Below are 26,746 nucleotides of genomic sequence, written 5' to 3' on the forward strand. Positions count from 1 at the left end.
ACCCCTATGCACTTGTTACCATCTAGCTCCACTTCGCCCTCCGGTAGACTAAATGGAATTGTCACCATATTGTAATCCTCACAGCTCTCCACAAGTGCATAGGGCAGCCTGGTTTACTGAAAACACTGCTTCGTGCTTGCTCGTAGAATATGCAAACTAAAAATAATTTATACTATTTGGATGACTGATTTTGCTCTGAAACTAAAGTTTGTAGGTTCACAAGAATATTAGCCCCTAGTGTGGAAAGAGCAGTTCGTCACACATGCCGTGGTTGTGTTCAATCTGAGCAGGAATACAGGTTCCACAGCCAAATTCACTACCACAATTCTGCATATACAAAGCGGTGTTTACAGCCAGCCCAACTGATATTTTCCCCCCCGCTAATCAGTTCTGAAAATAGCCGATGTGATTGGTCAAAATAACAGAATTTGGCTCCCAGAGAGGGGCAAATGACAAGGACACTTGTTTCCAGTTTTATTGCAGCAGGCACTTCACAACAAAATCCCCCATTGTTCAATATACGCCACCCTGCATACCAATTAATTGAATCTCAATCTCTTTATATTAAAATGTACTTCTGTCTGTACAAAAATGACAATGAGAAAAAAAATGAAATATTACACTAACATATCAGACAGACACTCGCAAGCACACTGAATTTGTCACACACACACACTGGTATAAAGGTACAGTACCACTTAATGCACACTTTTCCTTTGACCTGCCATGTCTCTTTTCCTTCCTTCCCCCACCCTCAAGAAACATGCTGATGCTTCTCAATAGTATTAGAACAGAAATGAAATAAAGAACGAGAAAATAACTCGTGATTGGGTAAAAATGATCGTCCTATACATGAACACGTATCATCCTGTCCTAAATTACAGCTATCCCATACATTTTGAAACTAAAAATAAATGTTCCCTTTGTGTTTTGTCTTTAACTTATGTAGTGTAAGGGTTTTTTCAGTAAGAAATTCTGATAATCTAATTTTCCCTTCCACAGAAGGCAATCACTCCTCTTGCCAGTGGTCAGCCGAGACGCTCCACGTGATTAAGCCCGTCCCCTCAAACGGTCTTTCGGGCCGTCAGAACTCGTACGATTGACCCTAAGCCCCCAACTGCGAAAGCCTGAGTGACGAAAGAGGGGAAGAGACAAATTATCAAACACAGGTGGCTGGTGGCACCTTAATTGGGGAGGACGGGCTCATAATAATGGTTGAACACGGTTTTGTGTTTGATAGCATTATGAGCCAAACTCCCCTCAGTAGCCTCCTGTGCATCATATTTCCATGAACATTAGGTGGACGAGAGTTTAAAGATTGCACAAGTTCAGATATAGCTTTCACACCTTTTCGTGCCACTGTAGGAGAATGGCACTGCTATTGTCGGAGGGCTTCTCGAAGCCTCTATATATGTACTTCATAAGCAGGTCCACCCCGCTTCTGTCAAGAGACTTGACGGCTGGCTCAATATCACTTGACTTAAATGATGTCAACACTCTCAGCACTATTGCCAGAGCCCTTTCCTGAAAGACAGAACAAGACAGCGAGAGAGAGTGTTTACAAAAGTTATTTACACCAGTGCAGATTCCCAAGAGAGGCAACATGTTTGGGATGCTTGCTAAGCCTCTCCTTCAATGAGCTAGCATTCTAAACCAATGTTAATATTGACTCCAAACACACTTCATGACCAAAAGTATGTGGACACCTGCTCGTCAAACATCTCATTCCAAACTCATGGGCATTAATATGGAGCTGGCCCCCCTTTTGCTGCTGTAACAGCCTCCACTCTTCTGGGAAGGCTCTCCACTAGATGTTGGAACATTGCTGCAGGGACTTGCTTCCAGTCAGCCACGAGCATTAATGTGATTAAGCTCGCAGTTACCATCCCAAAGGTGTTCAATGGGGTTGAGGTCAGGGCTCTGTGCAGGCCAGTCAAGTTCTTCCACATCAAACTCGACAAACCATTTCTGTATGGACCTACGCTTGTGCACTGGGGCATTGTTATGATGAAACAGGAAAGGACCTTACCCAAACTGTTGCCACAAAGTTAGAAGCACAGAATCGTCTAGAATGCCATTGTATGCTGTAGCGTTAAGATTAGCCTTCACTGGAACTAAAGGGCACGAACCATGAAAAACAGCCACAGTCCATTATTCCTCCTCCACCAAACTTTACAGTTAGCACTATGCATTTGGGCAAGTAGCGTTCTCCTGGCATCCACCAAACCCAGATTTGTCTGTCGGACTGCCAGATGGTGAAGCGTGATTCATCACTCCAAATAAAAAGTTTCCACTGCTCCAGAGTCCAATGGCAACGAGCTTTACACCACTCCAGCTGACGCTTGGCGATCTTAGCTGCTCGGCCATGGAAACCCATTTCAAAAAGCTCCAGACAAACAATTATTGTGCTGACGTTGCTTCCAGAGGCACTATCGAGAGCATCCTGACTGGTTGCATCACTGCCTGGTATGGCAACTGCGCGGCCTCCGACCGCAAGGCACTACAGAGGGTTGTGCGAATGGCCCAGTACATCACTGGGACCAAGCTTCCTACCATCCAGGACCTCTATACCAGGCTGTGTCAGAGGCCCTAAAAATTGTCAAAGACACCAGCCACCCTTGTCATAGACTTCTCTCTGCTACCGGAGCGCCAAGTCTAGGTCTAAGAGGCTTCTAAACAGCTTCTATCCCCAAGCCATAAGACTCCTGAACATCTAATCAAATGGCTACCAAGACTATGTGCCCCCCACCACCACCCCTCTTTACACCACTGCTACTCTGTTGTCATCTATGCGTAATCACTTCAATAACTCTACCTACATGTACATACTACCTCAACTAACCGGTGCCCCCGCACATTGACTCTGTACCGGTACCAACCTGTATATAGTCTCGCTATTGTTGTTTGACTGCTGCTTTAATTACTTGTTACTTTTCTCTTACTCTTGTCCGTATTTATTGAAACTGCATTGTTGGTTGGGGGCTCGTAAGGAAACGTTTCACTGTATTCGGCGCATGTGACTAATAAAATTTGATTTGAGTTTGGAACTCTGTAGAGGTCAGTTGATTTTTACGCACTTACAGCACTCGGCGGTTCCGTTCTGTGAGCTTGTGTGGCCTACCACTTCACAGCTGAGCCGTTGTTGCTCCTAGACGTTTCCACTTCACAATAACAGCACTTACAGTTGACCGGGGCAGCTCTAGCAGGGCAGAAGTTTGACCAACTGACTTGATGGAATGGTGGCATCCTATGACGATGCCACATTGAAAGTTGAGCTCTTCAGTAAGGCTTTTCCACTGCCAATGTTTTCTATGGCGATTGCATGGCTGTGTGCTTAATTTCATACACCTGTCAGCAATGGGTGTGGCGGAAATAGCCGAATAAACTAATTTATAATCTCCACCCGGCACAGCCAGAAGAGGACCGGCCACCCCTCATAGCCTGGTTCCTCTCTAGGTTTCTTCCTAGGTTTTGGCCTTTCTAGGGAGTTTTTCCTAGCCACCGTGCTTCTACACCTGCATTACTAGCTGTTTGGGGTTTTAGGCTGGGTTTCTGTACAGCACTTCGATATATTAGCTGATGTACGAAGGGCTATATAAAATAAAATTGATTGATTGATTTGAAGGGATGTCCACATACTTTTGTATATATCGTGTACCTTCCCACAAAGTTACATGATGCAAGAATTTCAAATGAAAGTCTTGGCCCCTTACCTTTATTGCTGGATTCTTAGTGTTGAGAGGAGGGTTCCGCAGAGCAAGGTGAAAAGCTGTCATCGTGTCTCCTGTGCATTAGTCGGTTAAGGAATTTAACACCGTCTATTGCCATATCCTAAATAGGTTTGAAGGGCGGGAACATTGTACTTCTCCACATTTTATTCCCACCAACAGAGGCAAAAGAAACACACACCTGTGTAGGCGAGGTGCTGGCTAACGGAGTAAGAAAAGGAGAGCCTCACTAGGCGCTCAGATGCAATCATTTTAGAACCAATGTTTTGACGGACAAGCGGTCTTCATCAGGGTATAATGACAACCTCTGCGGGTCACTAATTTATATACTTTTAAAAGACACAGGTGCCTGCAATCATAGCCGGGTGTGGCTTGATTTCATTGGTTGATTTACAGAAATGGAAGAGAAAAAAAGCAAACATCCAGCCATATAATCATAGAAACAAACATTTACAATGGATAGAAAAAATACAATAATCAGAAGAATGGCTTCAGATCAAAGTCCACATTGAGACGAAAGGGAGCAAGGGTCTTTAAATGAAAGATCCAGGTGGCATCTCATTTGAATAAATTGTCAAGGTCACCCCCTCTCCTAGGGACGGATGTGTGTGCGATGCCGATATACCGAGGGGACGAAATGGAGTGGGTTGCTTCCAAAAAGTGGGCTGCAACTGGGTACGTCAAGTTTTTGCAGCTAATGGAACACATTATGCTCAGAGATTCTTTCCACCAAATCAAATTGTATTAGTCAAACACATATTTAGTAGATTTAACAGTAGCGAAATGGTTGTGTTCCTAGCTCCAGCAGTGCAGTAGTATCTAACAATTCACAAATCTAAAAGTAAAAGGGAATAAATAAATAAATACTGGGACGAGCAATGTCAATGGCATTGACTAAAATACAGTAGAATAGAGTACAGTATATACATATGAGATGAGTAAAGCAGTATGTAAACAGTGGCCAGTGATTCCATGTCTACGTACATAGGGCAGCAGCCACTAACGGTACAGGGTTGAGTAGCCGGGTGGTTGCCGGCTAGTGAGAGACTATCACAGAGGGTGTTGATGCCATTGCCAGTATGTGAGATCCATTTCAAGAGCTCCCAGAGGTGTCTGATCATACACAGCCGGTTCCAGCTCACCTGACCAGAGTGCTACCTCTCAAATGGAGAAAGATGACACACAGAGGATGAAACGCAGAGAGATAGCTATAGTTCCTCACAATGTGGAGTAAACATGTTGTATTTTCCTGCCTCAAGCAAATCCTCTACTGGTGTCATTGCCCTGAATGTGGCTCACTCGAAATAAACATAAGAGGGCCATGAAGACCCTGCAACTCCTGTCTCACCCAAATCAAACGGCATAGGGATTCCCTCATTAACAGTGTAGCAACTGCTGGTGCGTTGCATGCTAGCTATAGACAGCTATGTTTAGACATAACTAAGTTACCTAGCTAACAAGTAGCTAGAGTCTCGGGTTCCGATAGCTCTGGACGGCGCCCTGGTCTGGACCAGCGCTAGGATAGTTCAGCCAGGGATATCCTCCAGGCACTGGCTAACTAGCAACCTAAATCGAAATATTTGCACAACATCAGCTACCTACCTAGCAAGAGACATGTCAGCATGAGCAGAAATTAAAAGAGCATTTTGATTTGAGTTAAACAAAATCCATTATCAAATCACAAATCACATAGTTAGCAAGCTAGCTAGCACATTTAGCTAACGAACATGGTGGCATGAACGTAAAGGATATATCCTGATGAGGTTGTCTATCTCCGTGCCGTCCGGTCCCTGATTATCGACAGCCTCATCGTGATCATCAACGAATTTGTTCTCATCAAATTCATCTATGTCGAGTTTCCTGAATCGAGACGAAAGAGTGTTTTTCGCCATCAGAGCAACTTCGCTGGAAGAAATAGTAGCTAGCAAGCTAAAGCTAGTCCTACACACAGCGCTGTTGCGTTAATGCGAGCCAAGTACAGGGTACTTGCTCTGTATCGGCTCTCCTGCTATTCTAGCAACCACCGTCTTCGCTAACGGTGTTTTGATTGTAATTTGTCTAGATAATATTATCTGCCAGTGTTACACACATTATTTTACCACCATGTACCTAGCTAACTCGTTTGACACTCAATAGTGTTGCCTGAATTATCTTCACTCACGTGAAGCCAGCGGCACTAATCGTCACTTCCGAGTCAAATATATATTTTTAATCCTTCACAATAAGAGTACTGCTGCCATGATTGGGACGTAACAATAACCGATTACATTTAATCAGTTACATGCAAACGGATTACCAAAAAAACACATTTTGTAATCAGATTAGATACTTTTTAAAAACTAGATTACTTATTTGATTACTTTTAAATTCAGAAAGGATGTTTGCAAGAAGAAAATGATTGACACCACTCTGTTTTCTCAACTACATTCAATTCAGCGTTGAACACAGGTACAAGTTTAAGTTTGTTGCACCTGAGCAAGTCTGACTACAAGTCAGAGACCACTATGATGATACAAGCGTTTGATGGATCGTTTTTGATGTCTTCTAATGCCTCAAGGGGAAAGTAATCCAAAAGTAATGGAAAGTAATCAGATAACGTCACTGAGGTTGTAATCCCAAAGTTATGTTACTGATTACAATTTTGGACAGGTAACTAGTAACTTTAGCAGATTACATTTAGAAAGTAATCTACCCAACCCTGGATAGTGCAGTATACAGTAGTACACCATTGTCATTATAAATTATTCTAGTTATCAAACTTAATACATTTAGGTTTTTGTGGCCAACTAATGGAATGAAAGGCACAACCCTGGGGCGTGTTCAGTACAACAGAACGGTGTGCAAAGTTGAATTTAACAGAAACAGTGGTGGCCCAGAGGGAGAAAGTGTTTGGGGTACTGCATGAATTTTGCGATTTCAAATCGTCACATCCAAATTGATCAAGTCACACCTCACCACACCCACCAAATGGGAGCAAATGTACCCCAAAAGGTGTTGTTGAACGATGCACAACGTTTTGGGGAAACACGTAATTCAGTTCAAACTGTCACGAACTGAACACACCCCTGATTTTCTGTTTGTCTATAGGCCTTCGCTATTCCTCCCTAGTTCAATTGATGCTTTTCCTCTGGTTGGCTGTGAAGTTGAGTAATGGGGCTGTTGGGAAAATGTAGCATAAATTACCACTCAAATTCATATATTGCATTTTTTGAGATCAACTCCATTTTAGTCTGACTGCAGAATTACTGATCTACAAATCATCTTGTAATCCAAACGGATTCTCTTATATGCACTCATTGACCGAGCTATATGCCTATGGATGCAAGGACCCAGACCGACAGTCGAAAGATTAAAGTGACAACCAAAGCAGGAAGTGGAGTAAAACAACCGTAGCCAATATTTTTGTTGTTATTACAAATAGGATGAACATTTTAAAGATTTCAAGACCTCATTCAATTCCTCAGGAGTATGGCTAGATGGTATATTTTCCTTCTCTCAGCACATATAAAGCTGCAGGCTAAGGTTACATCTAGACTTGGTTTCCTCTATCGTAATTGCTCCTCTTTCACCCCAGCTGCCAAACTAATCCTGATTCAGATGACCTTCCTGCCCATGCTAGACTACGGAGACGTAATTTATAGATCGGCAGGTAAGGGTGCTCTCGGGGGGCTAGATGTTCTTTACCATTCGGCCATCAGATATGCCACCAATACTCCTTATATAGGACACATCACTGCACTCTATACTACTCTGTAAACTGGCCGTCTCTGTATACCCCCTGTTGATGCTTATTTATAAAACCCTCTTAAGCCTCACTCCCCCTATCTGAGATACGTACTGCAGCCCTCATCCTCCACATACAACACCCGTTCTGCCAGTCACATTCTGTTAAAGGTCCCCAAAGCATACACATCTCTGGGTCGCTCGTCTTTTCAGTTTGCTGCAGCTACCAACTTGAACGAGCTGCAAAACCACTAAAACTGGACAGTTTTATCTCCATCTCTTCATTCAAATGCTCAATCATGGACACTCTTACTGACAGTTGTGGCTGCTTTGCGTTTTGTATTGTTGTCTCTACCTTCTTGCCTTTTTTTGTCTGTGCCCAATAATTTTTGAACCATGCTTTGGCCTGCTAGCATGTTGTTTTGCTGCCATATTGTGTTTCTACCGTGTTGTGTTTTCATGTGTTGCTGCCATGTGTCACGGTCGTCTTGGGAAGAAGTGGACAAAAACGCAGCATTGTGAGCGTACATGCTTATTTAATATAAGAATTCGCCAACAAAACAATAAACAATCAAACGACACGTGACGCCAACGTAGTGCTCACAGGCAACTACACATGGACAACTACCCACAGAGACAGGTGGGAAAAGGCAACCTAAGTATGGTTCTCAATCAGAGACAACGATAGACAGCTGCCTCTGATTGAGAACCACACCCGGCCAAACACAGAAATAGAAAAATTAGAACACAAAACATAGAATGCCCACCCCAACTCACGCCCTGACCAAACCCAAAATAGAGACATAAAAAGGATCTCTAAGACTCCGGCCGCAAAACCTAAACCTATAGTGGAGGGTCTGGGCGGGCATCTATCCACGGTGGCGGCTCTGGTGCGGGACGTGGACCCCACTCCACCTTAAGCTTGGCCCACTTAGGTGGCGCCTCTGGAGCGGGGACCCTCGCCGCCGACCCCGGACTGGGGACCCTCGCAGCGGGCCCCGGACAGGAGGGCAACTCTGGCGGCTCCGGACAGGAGGGAGACTCCGGCGGCTCTGGACAGGAGGGAGACTCTGGCGGCTCCGGACAGAAGGGAGACTCTGGCGGCTCCGGACTGGAGGGCGTCGCTGGAGGCTCCGGACTGAAGGGCGACGCTGGAGGCTCCGGACTGAAGGGCGCCTCTGGAAAGCCTCGTGCCATGCCTCCTCACTAGAGGCTTCGTGCCATGGATTAACACTGGAGGCTTCGTGCCATGGATCATCACTGGAGGCTTCGTGCCATGGATCATCACAGGAGGCTTCGTGCCATGGATCATCATTGGAGGCTTCGTGCCATGGATCATCACTGGAGGCTTCTTGCCATGGATCATCACTGGAGGCTTCTTGCCATGGATCATCACTGGAGGCTTCGTGCCATGGATCACCACCCGGAGGCTTCTTGCCATGGATCATCACTGGAGGCTTCGTGCCATGGATCATCACTGGAGGCTTCGTGCCATGGATCATCACTGGAGGCTTCTTGCCATGGATCATCACTGGAGGCTTCTTGCCATTGATCATCACTGGAGTAGAGAGACACACAGGAGGCCTGGCTCTGGGAGCAGGCACATGACTCACCAGGCTGGGGAGACATGCAGGAGGCCTTGTCCTTGGCCGAGGCACCGGATACACTGGGTCGTGGAGGCGCACTGGAGGTCTCGAGCTAAGAGCCTGCACAACCCGTCCTGGCTGGATAGTGACTTTGGCCCTGCACGTGCGGGGCGCAGGCACAGGACGCACTGGGCTGTGCAGACGCACTGGAGACACAGTGCGCAGAGCCGGCGCAGGATATCCTGAGCCGTAGAGACATACCGGAGGTCTGGAGAGCAGGGCCGGCACAATTCTTCCTGGCTGGATGCTCACCCTAGCCCGGCAGATGCGAGGAGCTGGAATATAGCGCACCGGGCTATGAGTGTACACTGGGGACACCGTGCGCATCACCCCATAGCACGGGGCCTGACCAGTCACATGCTCGCCACGGTAAGCACGGGGAGTTGGCTCAGGTCTCCAACCTGACTCTGCCACACTCCCCGTGTTCCCCCCCCCCCCCCCCCCCCCCCCCCAAAAAAAGGATCTCTAAGGTCAGGGCGTGACACCATATTTGTTGGCATGTTGTCTTATGTCTCTCTTTATGTAGTGTTGTCTCTCTTGTCGTGATGTGTGTTTTGTAATATATTTTTATTTAAATCAAATACTTCTCAGATACCGGAGCTTGTGAATTCAATGAGCCTTTATTACAGAGAGCAACAAAGCCAAGCACTTCCATGGAAGAACTGAATCTTCATTCCCAGTGCTTGGTTTTTACAAGTTCAGACCTACATTGTCTATGTATGCTTAACTTATGTGCGTGTCCAGTAGATTTCACAAGATCAGACATGGCCCAGACCAGTCACATCTTATTACTTTACCTTGCCTCATCTACACAGATTCTGCTTACATTCTGTGTTTTACATGTCCAATGGTCAATTTGATGTTGATCCAGCTTTGTACACTCACATGGGCTTCAGCCTTCATTCTGCTTACACATGTCTAATATTTAAACTTATATTGATTATTCTTTCTCCTTCAAGGAGAACAGTATAGTTACTGAGAATCAAAATGCTACCACAGGGGGAGGAGATTATGTAATTAGAAAAGGAACACAACCAAACAACTTATTTTTGTTGCCGTCCTCCACTCCCCCGCGTTTGTCCGGTGCACCAGTCTGAGGTCCCTCCGCCACGCACCTCCAGAGAGGTCGGGTCTTTTTGCTGCCTGCCAGAAGTATTCAGCAATGTTGGTTAACTTCTTATGGCTGCTAATAATTGTTTGTAAGGCATGTCACTAGCCTGTATCCGTGTCTATCAATATATAAGCTAGCTAGTAGTAGATTAGTTGTTACTGTCAGGTCTTTTCCACCGAGTAGCTGAGAGCAGGTCAGTATCTGTCTCCCTTAGTCACCGCCCTGGGACAGGGATAACATTGAGAGAATGATTTATGATTTATTGAGTAGCTTGGATGAAAGGTGCACAGAGGTGCCCATAGTAAACTGCCTGCTCCTCAGTCCCAGTTGCTAATATATGCATATTATTATTCATATTGGATAGAAAACACTCTGAAGTTTCTAAAACTGTTTGAATGATGTCTGTGAGTATAACAGAACTCATATGGCAGGCAAAACCTGAGAAGTTCCACCATTTTGTCTGAGGTGGCAGATTTTCAACCAAGCTCTCATTGAAATTACAGCGAGATATTGATGAGTTTTCACTTCCTACGGCTTCCACTAGATGTCAACAGTCAATAGAACTTTGTCTGATGACTCTAATGTGAAGGGGGGCTGAAGGAGACAGGAATTAGTCAGGTCTGCCACAAGCTGACCATGCTTTCACATGCGCTTTCACATGCGCGTTCACATGAGGAGGACCTCCGTTCCACCGCTCTTCTGAAGTCAATCTAATTCTCCGGTTGGAACGTTATTCAAGATGTATGTTAACAACATTCTAAAGATTGATTCAGTACATTGTTTGACATGTTTCTACTGACTGTTACGGAACTTTTGGACATTTCGTCACGTTATAGTTGACGCGCTTTGTGACTTTGGAATTGTTTACCAAAAGCTCTAACCAAAGTAGTTAATAAATAATGGACATTATCGAACAAATCAAGCATTTATTGTGGACCTGGGATTCCTAGGACTGCATTCTGATGAAGTTCATCAAAGGTAAGGAAACATTTATCATGTATTTTCTGGTTTCTGTTGACCCCAACATGGCAGCTAATTTGACTATTGTTCTGAGCTCCGTCTCAGATTATTGCATGATTGTTTTAAACGTTTTTTTGAAATCTGACACAGCGGTTGCATTAAGGAGAGGTATATCTATAATTCCATGTGTATAACTTGTATTATCATCTACATTTATGATGAGTATTTCTGTTTAAATGATGTGGCTATGCAAAATCCCTTGATGTTTTTGGAACTAGTGAATGTAACGCGCCAATGTAAACTCAGATTTTTTGTTATAAATATGAACTTTATCAAACAAAACATGCATGTATTGTGTAACATGAAGTCCTATGAGTGTCATCTGATGAAGATAATCAAAGGTTAGTGATTAATTTTATCTCTATTTCTGCTTTTTCTGACTGCTATCTTTCGCTGGAAAAATGGCTGTGCTTATTGTGGTTTGGTGGTGACCTAACATAAAACCTGTCTATTAGAGAATATACTTAACAAATCCTGAACCAATAATCATAAGACAAATGGCAAGCTCACCCATGTGCGCACACACACAAAATGGGACCACACACAAAATGGGACCTCACAAAACAACTGATTGGCTCAAACGCATTAAGAGGGAAAGAAATTCCACAAATTAACTTTTAACAAGGCACACCTGTTAATTGAAATTATTTCCAAGGGACTACCTCATGAAGCTGGTTGAGAGAATGCCAAGAGTGTGCAAAGCTGTCATCAAGGCAAAGAGTGGTTACTTTGAAGAATCTTAAATGTAAAATATATTTTGATTTGTTTAACACTTTTTGGGTCACTACACTATTCTATATGTGTTATTTCATAGCTTTGATGTCTTCACTATTATTCTATAATGTAGAAAATAGTCAAAATAAAGAAAAACCCTGGAATGAGTAGGTGTGTCCAAACTTTTGACTGATACTGTGTATACAATAAACCCGTTTTCCATAAAGTTATCGAGCCAATTAAGAAGGAATATCATATATTGTAAGGACGTTAGAAGCAAAATTCGGGTTTCCTCAAAATAATTATTGCAAGCTTTGACATGGCGTAATAAAGGAATGTGTATGTGTGACAAGAGAAAAGAACATTCGCCCTTATTAAACTCGCCAGATAATTTTCCATCAATGGATGTTGATTTACTTGCTTGACTGCTATGATTAAACAACAATGCACAAGGGGGTGTGGTATATGGCCAATGTACCACAGGTAAGAGCTGTTCTTAAGCACGACGCAATGCGGAGTGCCTGAATACAGCCGTTAGCCGTGGTTTATTGGCCATATACCACAAACCCCTGAGGTCCCTTATTGCTATTATAAACTGGTTACCAGCATAATTACAAAATCAAATCACAATTTATTTGTCACATGCGTCGAATACAACAGGTGTGAAATGCCTTACAGTGAAATGCTTACTTAATTAAACCGCAGCAGTAAAATAACAATAGCGAGGCTTTACACTGGGGGTACCGGTACAGAGTCAATGTGTGTGGGCACCGGTTAGTTGAGGTAATTAAGGTATTATATACATGTAGGTAGAGTTATTAAAGTGACTATGTATAGATAATAACAGAGAGTAGCAGCAGTGTAAAAAGGGGGGGCAATGCAAATAGTCTGGAAAGTCATTTTATTAGATGTTCAGGAGTATTATGGCTTGGGGATAGAATCTGTTTAGAAGCCTTTTGGACCTAGACTTCCGGTACTACTAGAGATCCGGTACTGCTGGCCGTGCGGTAGCAGAGAGAACAGTCTATGACTAGGGTGGCTGGAGTCTTCGGCAATTTTTCGGGCCTTGCTCTGACACCGCCTGTTATAGAGGTCCTGGATGGCAGGAAGCTTGTATGCATACCCTCTGTAGTGCCTTGGGGTCAGAGGCCGAGCAGTTGCCATACCAGGCAGTGATGCAACCAGTCAGGATGCTCTCGATGGTGCAGCTGTAAAACCTTTTGAGGATCTGACGACCCATGCCAAATCTTTTCAGTCTCCTGAGGGGGAATAGGTTTTGTCATGCCCTCTTCACGACTGTCTTGGCGTGCTTGGACCATGTTAGTTTGTTGTTGATGTGGACACCAAGGGACTTGAAGCTCTCAACCTACTCCACTACAGCCCTGTCGATGAGAATGGGGGCCTGCTCGGTTCTCCTTTTCCTGTAGTCCATAATCTTCTCCTTTGTCTTGATCATGTTGAGGGAGAGGTTGTTATCCTGGCACCACACGGCCAGGTCTCTGACCTCCTCCTTATAGGCTGTATTTTTCGTTGTCGATGATCAGGCCTACCGCTGTTGTGTCATCGGCAAACTTAATGATGGTGTTGGAGTCGTGCCTGGCCGTGCAGTCATGAGTGAACAGGAAGTACAGGAGGGGACTGAGCACGCACCCCTGTAAAAAGTAATGTTTTGTCATACCTGTGGTATATGGTCTGATATACCACGGCTTTCAGCCAATCAGCATTCAGGGCTCAAACCAGGTTTATAATTGTAAATAAGTCTCCTTTGCGAATGTTAGGCTAGCGGATTTATTTATATAACGCGCCCAAAGTCGTTTTCCAGTGCTTTGTCTCCATTATTTATTGATGTGCATTAATATGTTTTATGGAAAACGGTTTGGAAATAGGTGTCTTCATAATGACAATCTAAATAGTCTACCTACAACTGGTAAATAGTTGTCACTTTGTGTGCGCTTGCTGCGCTCTCTCTCGCTCACGTGACTCAGCCAATAACTGTAGTGCGCTCTCAACACACACACAACACACATTAGGCAAGATTAGGTCTCCGCCTAGGCGGCACTTGAATTTGGTTCGGCATTTTGACAATTGGCTGCCGCCCTCCGGCACCCCAGATCGGCTACTACACCGCACAGGTCACATCAGCCACCAGCTCATAGCGTTTCTGCAGTTCCCGCCCCCACCGCATATATGGGATTATCCAATTATGAAACAATAAAAATGAAGCTGCCAGATAAATTATAGATTTATTTTTGTAAAGTTTGCTCGTCATGAAGACGATTAAGGCAGTAGCCTAACCTAGCCTGTTGACGTTAGCTAGCTACTACTAGTGGATATAATTTTAGCTAAAAGTAATCTATATAGATTTTAAACGATTTGCTACCATGTCTAAGAGACAAAAACTATCAGGAAGCGAATATTTAAACTAAATAAAAAACGAGAAAAGAGCCACAATCTCTAAACCAAAGAAATGATCTGAGAAATGATCTGGTGAAATGTATCAGTGTCCATCAGCCGGTGTGGAGAATGACAAGCCTACGAGGACAGGCCATTCATTCGAGGAGAACGACGAGCCCCCGTTCGCTGATTCTAGCAGTGAAGCGGGCAAACCGAAGGAGTCCGAGCCATGCACTTTCACCGATGACAGCTCTCTGGCTGGACAAGAACAGGTGGTCACACCAGGCCCTAGCCACACCTCCAAACAATGCCAGCGAAGAACCTACTATCTTGGACCCAGACTCAGATTCGTCGCTCCCCGTCCCTGATGACAGTGGTGGTGATGCTGCTGCTAAATCCGACTCCCAAACAAAAAACATAAAAGATCCCGGTGAGTGGCCAAAATATAGGAATGGATCTTTACGGGATATCTTAGTGCAGGCTGGGCCACATCAGGATAAGGAGGGGAATTTCACAAGAGATGAGGGGCAACGGAAGTTTTCGGTGGCCCACTACAATAGGAGGATGGCGAACGGGGAGAGAGTGGAGAGACCAAGGCTTGTCTATTCCAAGCAAAACGATGTAGCCTTCTGTTTTTGCTGAAAACTTTTTTCACACGAGTGAAAATATACGCTGGTCAGGGATGGAACCAGGGACTGGAAGAATCAGTGCCACCTCCTCACCTCGCATGAGATGTCGCATGACCACCTAGATAGTTTCCAGAGGTGGAAGGAGCTTGGAATCAGGCTAGTGTCCAAGCATACTCAGATTATTTGATTTCAGGACCATGGACAGGTACCGAGAGAACATCGCTGACTGCAATGCAGCAGCAGAGGAAAGAGGCCACTCTTGGTGGAGACGAAATAAATGAATGCTGATGTTGGACAATCAAATTCGATATGTAAAATAAACGACATTTGTTAAGGCTGGGTCATTGACATAAAGCGTATTTTACACTGCTCCAGCGAAACGAGGCTCGCCATGCATTTATGAAAGCAGTTGTTTCCAAAGCTCAAATGATCTTACTCTGTTCTACAGAAATGTTAAATATGTTATATAAAAGTGTTATTTTTATTATAATTGTAAGAATTATGGGGTCGTGCCACAGGTGGGATATTATTAATAATAAACTTGTTTTCCTACTGTAGGTTGTAGGTTGCATAGTGATAGCAACATTGTAACTCTTTGATGCAGGGGTTAAATATAATTGGAGATTATTTTTTCTTCTTCCAAAAAACAAGTGGTAAGCCAACCTGTTTGACAGACACAATTATCCTGTCCATAGATGTCGGTATAGCCAAATACTCCAATACTGTCGCATGCACTGATTAAATACCTCCGTGTCTGCGAAGGGGTTGGTGTGTTTGGTTCTGAATAAATACCTCCATGTCTGGGAAGGGGTTGGTGTGTTTTGACTAAAACCAGGGCTCCAACTGAGTGAGGGTATCACATACCCTTTGTTAAAGAAAAGGGAAAAAAGGATATCTATTGTTTGCTTTATATTTTGAAATAAATACATAAAACGTATCCAGATTATATCAAACGTTCTACAACAATGCTTAACTCAGTGATGCCTTATGGTAGAAACAAGCTCTAAAATGCCCGCGAAAGACGTGACTCGGATGCATACGGGGATATATTGATGCCTCTCAATGACAATCTGAAGCTAAACTGAAGCTAAATATTCGAGGAGATAAAAAACATCGACTTTGCTATTCTGTCCCTATTAATTGAGTTGTTTCTGAAAAGAGAAGATGTTTGTTTAAACCTAGGCAGCTTTTAGGGAAACACTTCTGTTGTTGGGTTATACAATGGACAAGCAGTTGAAGCTCACAGTTTCCTGCGTCAGTAGAGCCTCTGTCTGGGTGGAAAGGTAACTTTTGAAAGTGCCATGCTTAGATTCATAAAGATGTCTAAGATGTATATATTTTTGTCTTGCCTAGGGTGGCAGAACGTCCAGGGCATTGGTGATTTTATCAATGTATTCAGATTGAAAATACTAGGCTACGTTATTGACAGTGAACTGATTATATAGCCTACTATCCAGATGTGTTAAAACTTGTTTAATTAGTAGCATAGGCCTATTATTGGGCTGCTATTATGTTCTGTGCCTATACACTAGGGCCAGCATCCCGGAGTCGCCTCTTCACTGTTGACGTTGAGGCTGGTGTTTTGCGGGTACTATTTAATGGAGCTGCCAGGTGAGGACTTGTGAGGCATCTGTTTCTCAAACTAGACACTCTAATGTACTTGTCCTCTTGCTCATGTAACCGATGTGAAATGGCTAGCTAGGCAGCGGTGGTGCACGCTAGCAGCCTTTCAGTCGGTGACGTCACTTGCTCTGTAACCTTGAAGTAGTGGTTCCCCTTGCTCTGTTAGGGCCACGGCTTTTGTGGAGCGATGGGTAACGATGTCACGTTCCTGACCTTATTTCCTTTATTTTGTCTTTGTTTAGTATGGTCAGGACGTGAGCTGGGTGGGCATTCTATGTTATGTGTTTCTATGTTTAGGTTCATTGTTAATTAGCCTGATATGGTTCTCAATCAGGGGCAGGTGTTTTACGTTTCCTCTGATTGAGAACCATATTAAGGTAGGCTGTTCACACTGTTTGTTTGTGGGTGATTGTTCCTGTGTTAGTGTTTATGCCACACGGGACTGTTTCATTTGTGAGTTTGTTCCTGTTCGTGCGTTCTTCGTCTATATGTAAGTTCTCATGTTTAGGTCTGTTTACGTTGTTTATTGTTTTGTAGTTTGTTAAGAGTTTTTTCGTGTTCGTCTTTCTTTAAATAAATCATTATGTCTTCATACCTCGCTGCATATTGGTCCGATCCTTGCTCCTCCTCAGACGAGGAGGAGAACGATCGTTACAAACGATGCTTCGTGGGTGACTGTTGTTGATGTGTGCAGAGGGTCCCTGGTTCGCGCCCGGGTCGGGGCGAGGGGACGGACTAAAGTTAAACTGTTACACTCAGTTGTGCACCGGGGCCTCCCACTCCTTTTTCTATTCTGGTTAGAGCTAGATTGCGCTGTTCTGTGAAGGGAGGAGTACACAGCGTTGTACGAGATCTTCAGTTTCTTGGCATTTTCTTGCATGGAATAGCCTTCATTTCTCAGAACAAGAATAGACTGATGAGTTTCAGAAGAAAGGTCTTCGTTTCTGGCCATTTTGAGCCTGTAATCGAACCCACAAATGCTGATGCTCCAGATACTCAACTAGTCTAAAGAAGGCCAGTTTTATTGCTTCTTTAATCAGAACAAGAGTTTCAGCTGTGCTAACATAATTACAAAAAGGTTTTCTAATGATCAATTAGCCTTTTTATAATTATAAACTTGGATTAGCTAACACAACGTGCCATTGGAACACAGGAGTGATGGTTGCTGATAATTGGCCTCTGTACGCCTATGTAGATATTTCATAAAAAATCTGCCGTTTCCAGCTACAATAGTCATTTACAACATTACCATGTCTACACTGTATTTCTGATCAATTGGATGTTGTTTAAATGGACCAAAAATTTGCTTTTCTTTCAAAAACAAGGACATTTCTAAGTGACCCCAAACTTTTGAACGGTAGTGTATATAAACACAGCAAACTTAGTCTTTCAAAGATAATTTGTAAAAATCCAAATAGATCACAGATCTTCATTGTAAAGGGTTTAAACACGGTTTCTCATGCTTGTTCAATGAACCATAAACAATTAATGAACATGCACCTGTGGAACGGTTGTTAAGACACTAACAGCTTGCAAGACGGTAGGCAATTAAGGGTCACAGTTAGGAAAACTTAGGGCACTAAAGAGGCCGTTCTACTGACGCTGGAAAAACACAAAAAGAAAGATGCCCAGGGTCCCTGCTCATCTGTGTGAACGTGCCTTAGGCATGCTGCAAGGAGGCATGAGGACTGCAGATGTGGCTAGAGAAATAATTTGCAATGTCCGTACTGTGAGGTGTGATGTTTGGATGTACCGTACTGTGCAGGTGTTGTGAAACACAAGTCTCAACAGCACTACAGGGAGACAGGACGGACAGCTGATCGCCCTTGCAGTGGCAGACCATGTTTGATGGTTTATCACGTTTATCGTCGAAGGAATGAGCATTACACCGAGGTCTGTACTCTGGAGCGAGGTTGAGGGTCCGTCATGGTCTGGGGCGGTGTGTCCCAGCATTATCAGACTGAGCTTGTTGTCATTGCACGTCTGGGTCCTGTTGGATCGGAGGGTGAGGGCTAGGGCCATTCCCCCCAGAAATATCTGGGAACTTGCAGGTGCCTTGGTGGAAGAGTGGGGTAACATCTCACAGCAAGAACTGGCAAATCTGGTGCAGTTCACTTAATGCAGTTTATGGCCACACCAGATACTGACTGTTACTTTTGATTTTGACCCCCCACTTTTATTCAGGGACACATTATTCAATTTCTGTTAGTCACATGTCTGTGGAACTTGATCAGTTCATGTCTCAGTTGTTGAATCTTGTTATGGTCATACAAATACTTACACATGAAAATAAACGCAGTTGACAGTGAGAGGACGTTTCTTTTTTTGTTGAATTTATTTTAAGAGAAATGTCATGGCAGCCGTGGTGCAACTTAAAAATAGCCCAAAAACCCGCAACCCGCGACCAATACATTTTCACCCGCAACATAGTTTTCAAAGTAGCCCAATTTGTCCGGAAAACCGCAAACATGGCAACGCGCTGGTAGCAGTTAACACTGAACTACTTTCTCTCCGGTCGTCACTAGCTACCACATCCACAAAGTCATAAACCAAGCCTATTTCTACAATTCTATTCTATTGATTTAAAAAGGGACCCTAACCTAACCTTATGCCTAACACTAACCTTAAATGAATACATTTTTACGATAAAGCCAATTTTGACTTTGTGGCTGTGGTAACTAGTGCAACCGTTCTCTCAGGCCAAACTTTCTGGATATCGCGAGATAGTGGTGCAGCTAAGCAAAACAATCGTGCATTTTGTGATAAAAGGATAAAAGCACCACATTTGGTGCACATGTAGATGTATGGACCCGGAAAATACTTTACATTTTGTTAATCAAGATTAGGAGTCATGCTCAGAAGATGTTTGGGTCAACCTATGTATGTAAACAGACTATTTCAGTAAAGAAATATAACAAGTCAAGTCACAGATCATCTTTTACTGACTCTCCCCTCTCAGCAATCCTGAGCATAGTGACGTCAGAAACTAACCTGACTTCACTGCTCTAGTCAATGCCCATCAGAGACTTCACTCCTCTCATTGAATAGTTTAAATGTAATGTTGAGCTCTCTCTCTTGTGTTTCTGCGCATACCCGTTAACAAGAGTTCTGTCCGTGGTGCTGAATGCAGAGTGTACTTTAACCTCCGTGTAGTTCATTGCATGTTTAATACTGAAAATACCTACCAAAAGGAGAACATGGATGTGGTTTATTTCTGTGCATGTTAATAAAGTAAAATAAGTAGCAAATCTGGACATGATTTACGGTAGATATATCTGTCAACACAGTCATCCACATAATCCTGTAATATGATTCTGGCCCGCGACGGCAAAAATATATTCTATTGTGGACCTCCATGGAAAATAATTGCCCAGGCCGGGGCTAGATGATATATTGTATGTTATGTACAGTTCCTAACATGCCTGCCATTGGTTGATCTACACCATACACTTGAATACAGGGTTTCAGGTCAGGTCCGACCCTAGTAAATTAGCTGGTTAGTTCCAGGGCTTTTAATGCTGTACTTTTTCTAATAATAACACTCTTCCTTAAAGCGTGTATATTGTCTGTTGCTGTGTTTGGCTGCACTGACCCCAAAATAATATTATTCTTTTGAATGATGATGTTGGAGGTCCCTTAGAGTGCAGGAATTACTGTTGGAATTACCTGGATTTCTGCATAAATTGGTCCTAAAATTTGATCTGATCTTCATCTAAGTCACAACAGTAGACACACACAGTCTGCTTAAACTAATAACACAAACACGAACACAACGTGTAAACATTCACAGTGCAGGGTGGAAAAAGTATGTGAACCCTTGGTTTTAATAACTGGTTGACCATCCTTTGCCAGCAATAACCTCAACCAAAAGTTTTCTTTAGTTGCGGATCAGACCTGCACAACGGTCAGGAGGAATTTTGGATCATTCCTCTTTACAAAACTGTTTCAGTTCAGCAATATTCTTGGGATGTCTGGTGTGAACCGCTCTCTTGAGGTCATGCCACAGTATCTCAATCGGGTTGAGGTCAGGACTCTGACTGGGCCACTCCAGAAGGCGTATTTTCTTCTGTTGAAGCTGTTCTGTGATTTGGGTCGTTGTCCTGTTGCATCACCCAACTTCTATTGAGCTTCAATTGGCGGACAGATAGCCTAACATTCTCCTGTAAAATGTCTTGGTAAACTTGGTGCTCCCTCCACCATACTTTACAATTTGGATGAGGTTTTGATGTTGGTGTGCTGAGCCTTTTTTTTCTCCACACATAGTGTTGTGTGTTCCTTCCAAACAACTCAACTTTAGTTTCATCTGTCCACAGAATAATTTTTCAGTAGCGCTGTGGAACAACCAGGTGCTCTTTTGCGAACTTCAGACATGCAGCAATGTTTTTTTTGAACAGCAGTGACTTCTTCTCTGGTGTCCTCCCATGAACACCATTCTTGTTCAGTGTTTTTGTCACGTTCCTGACCTATTTTTATGTTATTTTGATTATGTTTAGTTGGTCAGGGCGTGAGTTGGGGTGGGCATTGTATGTTGTGTGTGTTTGGTTAGTCCATGGGTGTTGTATGTGTATGGGATAGTGTTTGTTAGGAGGTCTAGTTATGTCTATGGCTGCCTGGATTGGGTCTCAATCAGAGACAGCTGTCATTCATTTGTCTCTGATTGGGAGCCAGATTTAAGGTAGCCATAGGCAGTAGGCTTTTGTGGGTGTTTGTTCCTGTGTCCTCACAGGACAGTTGAAGGTTAGTCTCATTTGTTGTTTTGTAGTTTTGTAGTGTCTTGTTTGCTGTTTTCATTAAAAGATGGCTTATTTCCCTCAATCCGCATCTTGGTCCTATCCATGCTCCTCCTCGTCTAAGGGGGAGAACAACAATGACTGCCTTTACAGAAACACCCACCACAACAGGACCAAGCGGATTGAGGAGAGAGAAAAAGAACTAAGGCACTGGACACAGGAGGAATGGTCTTGGGAGATCATGGACGGAAAAGGACCCTGGGGAAGGGTTGGAGAGAATCGCCGCTCTCGGGAGGTGAAGAAGGCAGCCACAGCCCAGGAGCGGTGGATTGAGGAGGCAGCACGTATGAGAGGCTGGAAGCCCGAGAGGCTCACCCAAGAATTTCTTGGGGGGGGGGGCTAAAGGGGAGTGTGGCGAAGCCGGGTTGGATACCTGAGCCAACTCCCCGGGCTTGCCGTGGAGTAAGAGGGCTTCGTACTGGTCATACACCGTGTTATGCGGTAAAGCGCACGGTGTCCCCAGTACGCGTGCTTAGCCCAGTGCGGGCTATTCCACCTTGCCGCACTGGGAGGGCTAGGTTGGGCATCGAGCCGAGTGCCATGAAGCCGGCCCAACGTATCTGGTCTCCAGTACGTCTCCTCGGGCCGGCGTACATGGCACCAGCCTTACAGGTGGTGTCCCCGGTTCGCCTGCATAGGCCAGTGCGGGCTATTCCACCTCGCCGCACTGGCAGGGCTACGGGGACCATTCAACCTGGTAGGGTTGGGGAGGCTCGGTGCTCAAGAGCACGTGTCCTCCTTCACGGTCCGGTATATCCGGCGCCACCTTCCCACCCCAGCTCAGTACCACCAGTGCCTACACCACGCACCAGGCTTCCAGTGCATCTCCAGAGCCCTGTTCCTCTTCCACGCACTCTCCCTATGGTGCGGGTCTCCAGACCGGTGCCTCCAGTTCCGGTACCACGCCCCAGGCCTGGAGTGCGCCACGAGAGTCCAGTGTGCCCAGTTCCTGTTCCCCGCACTCGCCCTGAGGTGCGTGCCCACGGCCCGGTGCCTCCAGTTCCGGTACCACGCACCAGGCCTATAGTGCGTCTCAGCCGGCCAGAGTCTGCCGTCTGCCTAGCGCCAGAGCCGTCCTGCCATGACCAGCCAGAGCCGTCCTGCCATGACCAGCCAGAGCCGTCCTGCCATGACCAGCCAGAGCCGTCCTGCCATGACCAGCCGGAGCCGTCCTGCCATGACCAGCCGGAGCCGTCCTGCCATGACCAGCCGGAGCCGTCCTGCCATGACCAGCCGGAGCCGTCCTGCCATGACCAGCCGGAGCCGTCCTGCCATGACCAGCCGGAGCCGTCCAGCCAGGACCTGCCGGAGCCGTCCAGCCAGGACCTGCCGGAGTCCCTCAGCCAGGACCTGCCGGAGTCCCTCAGCCAGGACCTGCCGGAGTCCCTCAGCCAGGACCTGCCGGAGTCCCTCAGCCCGGACCGGTCGGAGTCCCTCAGCCCGGACCTGCCGGAGTCCCTCAGCCCGGACCTGCCGGAGTCCCTCAGCCCGGACCTGCCGGAGTCCCTCAGCCCGGACCTGCCGGAGTCCCTCAGCCCGGACCTGCCGGAGTCCCTCAGCCCGGACCTGCCGGAGTCCCTCAGCCCGGACCTGCCGGAGTCCCTCAGCCCGGACCTGCCGGAGTCCCTCAGCCCGGACCTGCCGGAGTCCCTCAGCCAGGACCTGCCGGAGTCCCTCAGCCAGGACCTGCCGGAGTCCCTCAGCCAGGACCTGCCGGAGTCCCTCAGCCAGGACCTGCCGCCCCTTGTCCCGGTGCTGCCCCTTGTCCCGGTGCTGCCCCTTGTCCCGGTGCTGCCCCTTGTCCCGGTGCTGCCCCTTGTCCCGGTGCTGCCCCTTGTCCCGGTGCTGCCCCTTGTCCCGGTGCTGCCCCTTGTCCCGGTGCTGCCCCTTGTCCCGGTGCTGCCCCTTGTCCCGGTGCTGCCCCTTGTCCCGGTGCTGCCCCTTGTCCCGGTGCTGCCCCTTATCCCGGTGCTGCCCCTTATCCCGATGCTGCCCCTTCAGTTAGGTGGGTTTAGTTGGAGGGTGGTCATTGGGTGGGGGATACGGAAGCGGGGAGTGACTATGGTGGTGTGGGGACAGCGTCCAGAGCCGGAGCCACCACCGTGGACAGATGCCCACCCAGACCCTCCCCTAGACTTTTGGTGGTGCGTTCGGAGTACGCACCTTGAGGGGGGGGTTATGTCACGTTCCTGACCTATTTTTATGTTATTTTGATTATGTTTAGTTGGTCAGGGCGTGAGTTGGGGTGGGCATTGTATGTTGTGTGTGTTTGGTTAGTCCATGGGTGTTGTATGTGTATGGGATAGTGTTTGTTAGGAGGTCTAGTTATGTCTATGGCTGCCTGGATTGGGTCTCAATCAGAGACAGCTGTCATTAATTTGTCTCTGATTGGGAGCCAGATTTAAGGTAGCCATAGGCAGTAGGCTTTTGTGGGTGTTTGTTCCTGTGTCCTCACAGGACAGTTGAAGGTTAGTCTCATTTGTTGTTTTGTAGTTTTGTAGTGTCTTGTTTGCTGTTTTCATTAAAAGATGGCTTATTTCCCTCAATCCGCATCTTGGTCCTATCCATGCTCCTCCTCGTCTAAGGGGGAGAACAACAATGACTGCCTTTACAGTTTTACATATCATAGACTCGTCAACAGAGATGTTAGCATGTTCCAGAGATTTTTGTAAGTCTTTAGCTGACACTCTAGGATTATTCTCAACCTCATTGAGCATTCTGTGCTGTGCTCTTGCAGTCATCTTTGCAGGACGGCCACTCCTAGGGAGAGTACTGAACTTTCTCCATTTATAGACAATTTGTCAAGACTGATCAAGGCTTTGAGAGAGACCTTTGCAGCTTTATGCAAGTCAACAATTCTTAATCTTAAGTCTTCGGAGATCTATTTTGTTCGAGGCATGTTTCACACCAGGCTCTGCTTTTTGTGAATAGCAAACTCAAATTTTGTGAACTTCTTTGGGATAGGGGGGCGCTATTTTCACTTTGGGATAAAATCATGCCCAATTTAAACGGCCTCGTACTCTATTCTAGATCGTAAAATATGCATATTATTATTACTATTGGATAGAAAACACTCAAGTTTCTAAAACCGTTTGAATTATATCTGTGAGTAAAACAGAACTCATTTTGCAGCAAACTTCCTGTCAGGAAGTGAAAAATCTGAAATCGAGGCTCTGTTCCAGGGCCTTCCTATTCATTTGCTTGAAATCTATGGACATACATGCACTTCATACGCCTTCCACTAGATGTCAACAGGCAGTGAGAGGTGAAATGGAGTGTCTAGCTAGATCTGAGGTCGAATAAGAGCTCTTGGAATGACGTGACCCCAAATTTCCTTTGTTCAGCAAGGCGCGGGAAGGAACCCTGGATTGCGTTTTCCGTTCTCTGCGTTTGGTGAAGATGGACAACTTCGCGCCACTTGGCTAGATTTGGTTGCTAACTCGACAGGAGAAAAGGACATTCTAAAACCAAACAACGATTGTTCTGGACAAAGGACCCCTTGTACAAGATTCTGATGGAAGCTCAGCAAAAGTAGGAACCATTTATGATGTTATTTCGTATTTCTGTGGAAAATGTTTAGTACTATTTTCCGCCCTCATTGCAGGCGCTGTCTCGCTATAACGTAAGCTGTATGTCGTACTAAAGTTATTTTTAGAATTCTAACACAGCGATTGCATTAAGAACTAGTGTATCTTTCATTTGCTGTACAACATGTATTTTTTTGTAAAGTTTATGATGAGTTATTTGGTCAGATTAGGTGAGTGTCAGAAATATATCCGGAGATTCTGGGAAAAAGTTGCTACGTTTTCACAATGTATAACCACGGATTTCAGCTCTAAATATGCACATTTTCGAACAAAACATAAGTGTATTGTATAACCTGATGTTATAGGACTGTCATCTGATGAAGTTTGTCAAGGTTAGTGAAAAACTATATATCTTTTGCTGTTTTTTTGCGATCGCTAACTTTTGCTGCTGATAAATGGGTTGTGTTTTTGGCTATTGTGGTAAGCTACTATAATGCTATATTGTGTTTTCGCTGTAAAACACTTAAAAAATCTGAAATATTGGCTGGATTCACAAGATGTTTATCTTTCATTTGCTGTACACCATGTATTTTTCATAAATGTTTTATGATGAGTATTTAGGTATTTCATGTTGGTCTCTGTAATTGTTCTAGCTGCTTTGGTGATATTTGTGATTGTAGCTGCAATGTAAAACTATGATTTATACCTGAAATATGCAAATTTTTCGAACAAAACATAGATTTATTGTATAACATGTTATAAGACTGTCATTTGATGAAGTTGTTTCTTGGTTAGTGACTAATTCTATCTTTATTTGGGGGTTTTGTGCAAGTTACCTGTGCTGTGAAAGAAATGTCTGTGCTTTTTTGTATTTGGTGGTGTTAGTTCATTATGTCGATTATTTATCACGCGCCCCGCACACAGCCTGGGCAGAATAGGCTGTCAGGCAGTAAGAGCGCGCCGCTCAACTGGTTGTCCATGTAGCAGCTCACAAAAGAACGACAGCGGTAGGGTAGGTAGCAAAGACATTTCAACTTATATCTACCAGTAAAATGCTAAGGCAATAATGGGTATGCAAACGAGGTATTTAAAAAGTTTGGTCTGAAGTCGACTGAATTGCGCATCGCAAAGATTTAACCATCATACGCTGTTTAAATGAGATTTTCGAAGGCTTTCCCAAATCTATTGGGTCGACAAATTCTGCCGTCATATGTGGGATGTACATTGTAGGCTACAGAAACACCGCAAGCCACTCTTACTTGAGTAGTTTCTTAAGAGGGCAAATTTTACTTTTACTTTAGTAAATTACAATCTAAGTATGGATGTATTGATTCACCCGATTCACATGGTGGAAGAAAATAAGCTCACTCCGAGTCACTGGTGTACCGGACACCCCCGCAAGGCGTGGTGGCCCACGAGCTCTGATCGATGTCTATTTTTTTATTTAATAAATCATTTTGATAGTAACCTTTTTGTAATTTCCATATGTAATAGGAAGCTAAGTATTTGTTTTATACGGCTTCAAGAATGTGACTGATCAAAGTGCCTCAGGCCTTGGGGGGAAAAAAAGATTGAACTGATTCGAAGTAAGGGGATATCGGTGAACGAATGCCGTGGTCGACAGCGCCAGTGCAATGGAACCTACTCAGTTGTTCAAAAGTGCACATCATACCGAGAGCCTCATGCTTCTTTATGAGTTTTAGGTTAGAAAATGATCTCTCCACAGAAGCGACAGGTACAGGAATGGTTACAGTACATTCAGAAAGTGTTCATACCCCATGATTTATTCCACATTTTGTTGTTACAGGCTGAATTCAAAATGCATTAAATATTTGTTTCAC

General features: G+C 44.8%; 1 protein-coding gene across 1 annotated transcript; it reads right to left on the reverse strand.

Moving 5' to 3' along the window:
* Window positions 1-461: 461 nt before the first annotated feature.
* LOC129863639 (actin-related protein 2/3 complex subunit 5-like protein) lies at window positions 462-5,909 on the reverse strand. The gene is made up of 4 exons (XM_055935765.1): window positions 5,480-5,909; window positions 3,714-3,785; window positions 1,348-1,524; window positions 462-1,127 (listed from the first exon to the last, which is right to left on the reverse strand). Exons 1-4 carry the CDS (start codon window positions 5,618-5,620, stop codon window positions 1,065-1,067), a joined length of 453 nt encoding a protein of 150 aa, XP_055791740.1. The 5' UTR covers window positions 5,621-5,909; the 3' UTR covers window positions 462-1,064.
* Between the last annotated feature and the right edge of the window lie 20,837 nt (window positions 5,910-26,746).

This window comes from Salvelinus fontinalis, chromosome 10, assembly GCF_029448725.1.
Source record: "Salvelinus fontinalis isolate EN_2023a chromosome 10, ASM2944872v1, whole genome shotgun sequence".
Classification (NCBI taxonomy): Eukaryota; Metazoa; Chordata; class Actinopteri; order Salmoniformes; family Salmonidae; genus Salvelinus; species Salvelinus fontinalis.

Excerpts from the sequence above, each read along its gene's own strand:
- LOC129863639 (XM_055935765.1), bottom strand. The coding sequence starts at position 5,620 with ATGGCGAAAAACACTCTTTCGTCTCGATTCAGGAAACTCGACATAGAT. Across the intron at positions 3,786-5,479 it reads TAGACAACCTCATCAGGATA|GGAGACACGATGACAGCTTT; the intron begins TATCCTTTACGT and ends GACTAATGCACA. Across the intron at positions 1,128-1,347 it reads TCCTACAGTGGCACGAAAAG|GCTTTCGCAGTTGGGGGCTT; the intron begins GTGTGAAAGCTA and ends TTCGTCACTCAG.